The sequence below is a fragment of the Sinocyclocheilus rhinocerous genome, unplaced genomic scaffold (assembly GCF_001515625.1).
Source record: "Sinocyclocheilus rhinocerous isolate Xijiao unplaced genomic scaffold, SAMN03320098_v1.1 scaffold284, whole genome shotgun sequence".
Taxonomy (NCBI): Eukaryota; Metazoa; Chordata; class Actinopteri; order Cypriniformes; family Cyprinidae; genus Sinocyclocheilus; species Sinocyclocheilus rhinocerous.
Window position 1 is genome coordinate 533,877 of NW_015628031.1, and position 9,672 is coordinate 543,548.

Consider the following 9,672-nt stretch of genomic DNA (forward strand, 5'->3'; position numbering starts at 1 on the left):
ATTTGTAATAAATTTGCAAAGATGTTAAAAGCCTGTTTTTTTTTTTGTTTTTTTGCCATTATAGTGTATGGAGTCTAGAATGATGGGGGGGAAAAGTAATTTAAAGCAATTTAACATAAGGCAGCAACATAACAAAACATGAAAAAATGAAGGGGTATGAATACTTTCGCAAGGCACTGTATAACTGTAACTTAACAGCAAATCAATGGTAATTTCTTTATTTTTTTTATTCAAAGAACAACAACATACAAGGTTTTATCACGAACTGACATCAAAAAGAAGAAAAGTAAAATAAGAAGGAAAAGGATAAAAAAAATTACATCAAATAGGAGTTGCCGGGGGGAGATAAATATAAAAGTTTAAAACAAAGACACTATATACATACATATGCCTACATATACATACATGTATACATATATATCAAAATCAAATAAATATAAAGTTCACAAGCTTTCAAAGTTTTCACAGCTTTATTATTCAAGGAGTCTCTGATACTTACTGTCAATATACATGTTTCAGTCAACAAAACCATAAAAATGGGTTTCTTAGTAAATTTACACTTATGAATGTGAAATTTGGTCAACAGTACAAGTAAATTAATTAATTAATTCCAAAACTGTTCCTCTTGGTCAGAATAGTCAGTAAAAGCCAAAGAGGTCAAATCTATTGATCATGTGGTCCATATCATTGCAGGACGCGCATGCGCACTGTGCTTCCATGAGCTTGCATAGGCCTATATATATATCCATAGTGACAATAACAGCGGCGGGCCGCGGCGTCTCCCATGACAACGGCAGCCAGACAATGAACGAGCGCTCGGATGGCAGAAGAGACACGAGCAAATATGTCGTTTTGAACCGGGACGTTTTCCAAACGCGTTCTGACCTCCGTTTACGTGATAATTGCTGAATATCTGGCGGCGCGTCATGTAGCGGAGGCCGCGCTGGGCGGGGAGGGCAACGAACAGACGCCCGCGGGAGCGTTCGTTCAACGCGTCGGGAATATTCACGCATCTTTAAAGCTGGATTGTGGATCTGACGCGTGGATTGAGGTAAATTCCGCTCTGATGGGGCTCGGCTCGGTCTGGCGTCGCTGATGTCGCCGGTTTTGGCCGCTGACAGGTGCACACAGATTATATTTCTGATAGTGATAGTAAAGCGGCTCCGTTCATTCATAATCTCTCGTCTGCAGTGAGGGTTTCACGCAGATATACATCATATTTAATTGTTTTGTGTTCAACACAAACATGCTTTCATCACTTTTGAATGGCCATTCATCAGCGCTGTCTTATCTTGGGTTATTGGTAGGTGATTGTTCTTCTGTGTTCATCAATAAGATCATTTTGGGTTATTGGTAGGTGATTGTTCTTCTGTGTTCATCAATAAGATAATTCATTGTTTGGTCTGTTCTGGATCAGGATCTGGATGTTGGCCTTTTTTGGGCTGCTTTGGGGTTTCTGGACACTCACGTTATTACATTGGGTTTTACAATGACTGTAAACTGTCTTTATTAAAAGGGTGTGCTGAATACTGAGGTAGTACCATGGTACACTGATGGTTTGTACCATGGTACATCACAGTCAAAGACGTTTCATCTGTCAAATGTGCAGCAGTACAATACATGCTGTCTTTTGTACAAGCTGACTATTCTAGTTTGAAAATATAAAAATATATAGAAGAACAGAAGAAGTGGTAATAAAAAAGATATAAAGTGAAATATATCAGTAACATTTTGTTGTTGTTGTTGTTCTCAACCATTTCCTATGTGCACTTGTTTCTATCATTTTTTATATCTTCTAGTCATCATGATCCAGGCATATTGTTAGATCATGGCAAATTATTTTTCACCTCATTATAGGACCGTTTTTCACTTTTCCAGCTTACTCTTTAACAATTCATATCAACATAAATAGTTATTCATATTTAATTTCCTTAGGCAGAATAGCATAGATTTTTGAAATTTCATTCTAGAAAGCATTTTATTGGACAAAAGTTTGTTTATGCTCCTAAATACAGGATGAGTCGTCAATATTTGGGTCTGTTTTCCTAGAAGAGAAATTTTAAATGTGTGTGCATCCCGAAGATTTATTTTTATTTTAGCATATAGATGACTTCAAAGCAACTTTATAAGGAACACAACTCCAATTTTGATTTAACAGGTTATTAAAGGTATAGTTGAATCTCTACTCATGTCATTCAAAACTTGATTAATAATTTGCATAGCGATGACTGTCAAGCTTCCAAATGGACCCAAAAGGAGCATAAAATTCAAACATATATATTGAAAATCATCTGAAGCTATGTGATAGCTTTATGAGGAATAGAAGACAAAATTAATTACTCCTTTGACTGAATTGTAAATTTTTTTTTGATTAACTGTTTAAGATGTTTTCAGTAACTCTTGACCACATGTGTGTGTGTGTGTTTAGGATGGATGTAGGTGCGCTTGCAGGTGGGGACGATGTCCCGAGAAGAGCGGATTCGGTTGAAGGTGGACTTGAAATCGTGCCGCTGGAAATGTACGACTCGGCCAGAGCCAAGATAGAAGCAAACCTCCGCTGGTTGTTCGCCAAAGCGTACGGGGAAGGTAAGTGCATCTCTTTTCTGCAATCCCCCTCTTACAAACAGTGACGAGAAGAGAAGAATATTAATCCTTTATATAGAGAGCTGTGCGATAATACCTATTAAATTTCTGTGATGCTAATGTAATATTTCGGAAAATATTTAATGTTTGTCTGATTGTATGTAGATATTTATGTAGTTGATTACGATAACTTTGAAATTATAATTTTTGATTATCATTTGAAATGAGCTTTGTCATGATTTCTAATAGATCCATATTGATCTGTAAGATTTCTTTGACCTTGATGACCTCATGCATATGAATGAGGGAAAAGGGTCTAATTTAAGCGCCCTCATTTGCTTAATGTTTTATATTCATAATATATGTACAATGCATTGTCTATGTTTGAAATCCCATGCATACTGTCACACTTGCTAAAACAGCTTTTACATTATGTACATTACCTTTTAAATCAACAAATCTGAATATAAATGCTCAGTTGTAATATTTCAGAATATTGTTGAGTTATAGTATTTGACTTGTCCTTCCTCAGAGATTTTCAGGGTCTGACTGAAACTGCCTCCTCAGCTAGAGCAGAGATAAAGATTATTTGATGTGATATTGCGGGTTTATGTGGAGTTTTGCTCTGGAGCTCTTTGTCCAGTGTTGAAGGTGTAGTCAGATGTCATTGTGAGGGAAACCCTCGTGTGTGTGTGTGTGTGTGTGTGACCCATTTCTGACTGTCAGCCTTTATTTATTAATGAGAAGTAGTACATACACACACTTTACTTTACTTTACTTTTAGTCATTTAGCAGACGCTTTTATCCAAAGCGACTTACAAATAAGAAAAAGTAATTAAAACTAAAAGCTAAAACTCTATAAATATTATATATATATATATATATACATTTAAGAAATCTCAGTTTAATATTATAAAATGAAACAGTTTTTAAAAGTTGTAATATAATCTTTGGATCGTAATGTGTATATAGAACATATATAATATTAGTATTATATAAAGAGCATTTATAGCATATATAATATTATCTTTAATTTAATATTATACAATTGTTGTTAGCTTTTAACTGTAATGTGTATATACAGAATTTATCATTATTATTATGTATATACAATATTATAGTCGCTTAATATTATTTTTATTATTATTATTATTAGAATGTATACAGAGTAATATTATATTATTAGAATTATTATTAATACAATTATTAACAATGTATTAAAATTATTAAATATTCTGGAATGTTTAACAAATGTACCAGGATTCATTTAAAAAATAAATTTGAAATTAAAAGTATATATGTGACCCTGGACCACAAAACCAGTCATCGTAAGGGTCAATTTTGAATATTGAAATTGAGATTTATACATCATCTGAAAGCTGAATAAATAAGCTTTCCATTGATGTATGACAATATTTGGCTGAGATACAACTATTTGAAAATCTGGAATCTGAGGGTGCAAAAAAATCTAAATATCGAGAAAATCCCCTTTAAAGTTGTCCAAATGAAGTTCTTAGCAATGCATATTACTAATCAAAAATTAAGTTTTGATATATTTACGGTAGGACATTTACAAAATATCTTCATGGAACGTGATCTTTACTTAATATATTAATGATTTTTGGCATAAAAGAAAAATTTATAATTTTGACCATACATTGTATTTTTGGCTATTGCTACAAATACACCTATGCTACTTATGACTGTTTTGTGCTCCAGGGTCACATATATTATTATTTTTTAATATTTTATTTTAATATTCTGGGATATTTAAGGGTTATCTTCATTGCAAATGTCTTCATTGAAAAAGATGAAAAGTGTGTGGTTAAGCGTGTATCTTAAAAGAAAGTGGTACCATGGTATTCTGATTCTGAATGGTCTTGTGAGACATTTAGGGATACTAGAGTTCACTCTGTGCAAACGGTACATATTCTCTGATTTCAACAGGAACAGTGTTTTACAAAGAGTTAAAAAAAAACACATGGGAAAATCTCAAAGAAAGTGACGCTCTGTCATACAGCTGAATTTAACATTTTAACTTTTGCTGCAATATGTAAGCATTTGTTGACCAGATACAGTTTCAGAGTGACCAGTCCAATTTTCCAGTTTGATTTGAAAGATTGGTCTCTTTCCACCTCAAAATAAATCCCATATATTCCCATCTTTCAAACGTCCCACCAGAGCTGTATTTATTTAGTGTTGTCTTTGTAGGATTTGTCAAATGCAGACTTGCGCACACACACACACACACACACACACGTCTCATCAGGGGTTATTAGACAGTCGGCCACTGTTAATCTTCCTCAGGCTTTAATCTGACTGGTTGACCTTTGACCTCCTAATTTAACGAAACCTCAGATTGACCCTTGGCAGAGTGGAAAAATATGCAAACAAACAAAAAAATTTACCTTTAAGAGAGAAATGGACAATTTAAAGGAAAAAGTGTCATTTTGCGCTTGCACTAATAATAAGCGGTGACTGTTTTCCACCTGCGGTGCTGTCAGCATTACCTAAAGCTGCTTATCATCTTGACCATGCTCTCTTCTCACGTCTGAATCAAACACACGAGGTCAAACACGCCAACAAGTGGAATAAACATTGTCTCGTCGCTTAGCCGCATTAGCTTAGCAGTTAGCTATAATTAGCCTAGCACTGAAGATGTGAATGTGTAATCCCACTGAGACGCCTGATGTCGTGTCTTTCTGTAGAAGTGTTTGTGTTGGTTGTGTTTGATTCGGCAGGCAAGATGTTAGCCATTTTAGTGGCTGATCTCAAAATCACCTTTTGTTTTTCGTTTGTCTTTTCCATACAATCTGTCTACAGTTCTTACAGTCTGATTTGTCAATTCTCCACTTACAATTTATTGATAGTTAGAGGTCACATTTTACACAAAATGTAAAAAAGAGAGAGAGAGAGAAATTATATTTTACATTTTTAGGACAATTAAAATAATTTATTATAACAATAATACCGGTAATATTTACATATATTACCGTATTGTCCCGAATATAAGACGATGTTTTTTTCTTGGAAATACATCTGAAAAAACGCGGTCGTCTTATGGCGCTTTTCCACTGCGTGGTACGACTCGGCTCGGTACGGCACGGCACGGCTCGGCCCCGGCTCCTAAAAAACTTTTTCATTCCGCGTCGCCCCATCAAGCTCTCGCTGGATCCGCTCCTCTGCTATCAATTGGCGTTTTTCCACTGCATGGTACGGTACGGCTCGGTACGGTTCACTTTTGGGGTATTATAATTATTATTATGTAATGTTATACATATCTTAAAATCGAATCATTATATATTATATAATTACTAGATCATGTATTTCTTAAAATATTTTTCTAAATTTTCCGTATATAAAAAAAATTATTTTCTGAAATTATTATAATTTGTGTGTGTGTATACACATACATATACACACACGTGCACACACACATCCTATTTATCTAATTTTTTTCTAAATAAATTGTAATCTAATTATTACATTTTAATCTAAATAATATCAATATGCATTGATATTTTTCTTAAGATTTTGAATTCAATTTTATTTTTATATTATTTTTTTTCATTTTAATTTCAGGTAAAGTTTTAGTGATTTTGTTGTGTGTTTTTGTCTATTATTATTATTATTATTATTATTATTATTATTTAAAATGTCTATATCGTTTTTAATTGTAGTTAATTTTAGTGCTTCAACTAAGTGCCTTGCTTACTAGCTGAAATAGAATAAATGAATTTTTTAAATAAATTTCTGTCCTCGGAGCTGTACTGCAGGGTGTGCGGGCTGCTGCTGAAGGGCGACCAGGCGTCTGCGCTCACCTCCCATCAGGCCGTCATCCAGACGCTCGCACGCCGCGGAATATGTGTCAGAGAAGCAGACGACACACCCGTCTCCTACGACGACCTCTCCTCCACCCCCATTAAGATGGTGTGATTTCCACCTTTGACTTCTTACCTGAAGATAGTGCCGAGGTTACAGTGTGTCTAATAGAGTGCAACAGTCCGCTTCCAGAAGTAAAATCACATTAGGTTCACACATAGTGAAACTAAATAATAATGTTTAAACCTTAAAACAGACCTTTCCACCTTTTTAAAATATCATGTTTAATTGCTGAAGAACCAAACTACCCATAATTCTAAATCAAGATCAACCAATCAGGAAATCTGCTATTTACCATAGAAACAGAAAAGCAGCAAAATAAGATAAAACCGTAAAATATTTATGTTTTTTAAATAAACCTTTATATATATTAAATTTTATAAAAATAAATAAATAAATAACTATATAGACATGCTTAAAGAAACCCAGAAACTAAGAAAAAAAAAAATCCTGTAGAGAAAATAGCTGGGAAAAATACTTCCTAAACGAAGGCTGCTGAAAGTGAGCTGTGTGTGTGTGTGTGTGTGTGTGTGTGTGTGAGATTTGGAGAGGTGTATCTGAGGACAGAACTCGGGCACAGTAGGACCATCTGTTCAAAACCTGCTGGGGTGATGGAGCGCCACAACCAGACGTGTGTGTTTGTAGGCCATTGGAAACACCCATAGTGTTTCTCTAATGGACCAGCACCCAAACACAAAGTCTCTTTTAGTTTCCATTAGCTAACTTTCAGAATGATTATACTTATGAGATGAGCAGCCATGAGCATCACCACATGACAGCACAACATTTAATCTTTTGTTCTAGGATTAAGAAAGAAATATGAAATTTTATTAATTCCATTTATTCTGATCAAAATCACTGGAAGGTTCATCAGTCACATTGCAGTTCTGATTTCCAAACATGTAAATTCACAGCAGTTTAGTTTTATTTATAGTACATTATATATTTATTAGTATAGTTATAGTATTTATTAGTAATTATTTATCAGCATTTATTAATATCTTGAATTAGCTTTTATTTTTTATTGTCAGTTTTATTTTAATTTTAGTTTGATTTCAGTCAGTTGCCAAGGCAACATTTTAAATTTCGGTTTACCTTTTTTAAGTTTAGGTTTTAAAGGGGTCATATGATGCGATTTCATTTTTTCCTTTTTATCTTTGTTTATATTTTATTTAATTTCAGCTTCATTTCAGTTATCAAAAGTTTGTTTTAATACAATAACAACACTGCTCCCAATGAAAAAAAAAGATTTAATATTGAAAGCAGAAAATGTTTTTTTATTATTTTTAATTTATTATTTATTTATTCTTGTCAAAACAAAAATTTGGGTTAACTTTTCATTTATAAATTCAGAGATAAAATCTATAAATAGCTTGAATATTTGATTTCCACATGTTGGCAGGAATGAAACGTATGGTAGTATTGTGAATATAGTTGTTATTCATATGCAGAATCCTGTGTTCAGTTGTATTGCTTTGTGTTTGTGTGTGTGTAGAGTTCTCATATCCCGCTGATAGACGCTCTGATGATGGCGTATACGGTGGAGATGATGGCTGTAGAGAGAGTTGTGGTGAGTGTCAAGCGCTTCTCCACCTTCTGCGCCTCTAAAGAGCTTCCCTTCGATATGGAGGACGCCATGCTGTTCTGGATCAACAAGGTCAGTGTTTCATCCCTTTAATCAGGACATTTAAAGGGGTCATATGATGCGATTTCAATTTGTCTTTTCTCTTTGAAGTGTTACAAGCTCTTGGTGCATAAAGAAGATCTGTAAAGTTGCAAAGACTAAAGTCTCAAATCCAAAGAGATATTCTTTATAAAAGTTAAGAGTCAGCCACACCTACCTAAAACGGCTGGTTCTAACACGCCCCCACATATCTACCTGGAGCTGATTCCGTGCTGGTTGCTGAGGAAATACATCAACTTCTTGCTGTCGATCGCCGGATCGGCTTTCACCGTGGACGAAGCGGAGTCCAGCCTGGGGTCGTCACATGTGGTTGCCGCAGGCATCACAGTATGGTAGGGGCGTAACATTTCCGTCACACGCTTGAGGAATTCGGCCAATCACAACGCACTGGATAGCTGGCCAATCAGAGCACACCTCGCTTTTCAGACCGATGAGCTTTGTAAAAATCGACGCGTTTCAGAAAGGCGGGGCATAGAGGAGAAACAATAATGTACAGTATGTGGAAAATAATGTTTTTTTAACCTTAAACCGCATAAACACATTTCATTACACCAAATACACAAAATAATGTTCTTTTTAGCAACATCATATGACCCCTTTAAGTTCAAATATAATGTTAGTCAAGGTTTCTTGCACCAAGCATGTTATAATTTTGTTTTTCACTGTCATTTTCATCCTCTCTCTGAGCCTTAGAAATAAATGTTATTTTGCTACTGTACCTTTAAGATGTTTGATAGTTTGTTAAAATGAAAGAAACAGAAATTATACTGTACAAACTCTTTGTGAAGATCATCTACACAAAACACCCTAAGATAAATGAGCAAAATGACCACATAAAAGATTTAGAAATTATTTATAAAGGTTTTTTTTTTTTTTTTAAGTTTAAAGGTTAAAATGGAGTAAAAAGCATTATGATTTTTTTTTTTTTTTTCAGTATTTTTTGATGGATAGAAAGTTCAAATTAACAGTTCATTCAAAATAAAAATCTTATGTAGCATTATAAATGTATTTAATGTCCCTTAACTGAAATAACAATGTATAAAAAATAGACATAAAAAATAAACTACTAAACATGTCAAAAACACACAAAAAAATGTACTAAAACTTTAACTAAAATGAAAATGAAACCGAAAATATAACAATAAAATCTATAATAGTATCTCAATGATATTAAAAAACTCTGTAGGAAACTAAACCTCTAAAGTTGAATTACTAAAAAAATCTTATATTGTTGTATTGAATATTGTTTCACATTTATTTATCTGCAGTTAAACAAAAAGATTTGAGAAGTGACCTACCTCAATCAAAAGATGTGAAAGAGTAGGAAGTAGGCCTGGGCGATAAAACGGTATCGATATTTATCGACGGTACACCTTCTTCGATATCGATAGAAAAATTGTTCGATATAGCGCACGATATAGGCACGTACTATGAGTGACGCAGACAGCACACACAAACACCAACACGTGCTGAAATGAGTGCTGTGCCTGCCTGTGATGAGGAGATTGTGAATAAAAAAATGA

The 9,672-nt window shown here is 34.0% G+C and overlaps 1 protein-coding gene across 1 annotated transcript in view; it reads left to right on the plus strand.

The window, feature by feature from the left end:
- The first annotated feature begins 715 nt into the window (after nucleotides 1–715).
- LOC107737183 (calmodulin-regulated spectrin-associated protein 1-B-like) overlaps nucleotides 716–9,672 on the plus strand; it is a 23,591-nt gene continuing 14,634 nt past the window's right edge. Inside the window, exons 1-4 of the mRNA XM_016548629.1 lie at nucleotides 716–1,039; nucleotides 2,429–2,626; nucleotides 6,333–6,513; nucleotides 7,961–8,122. Coding sequence (XP_016404115.1) covers nucleotides 2,430–2,626; nucleotides 6,333–6,513; nucleotides 7,961–8,122 — 540 coding nt within the window. The 5' untranslated portion in view covers nucleotides 716–1,039; nucleotide 2,429. The remainder of the gene's footprint in view (nucleotides 1,040–2,428; nucleotides 2,627–6,332; nucleotides 6,514–7,960; nucleotides 8,123–9,672) is intronic.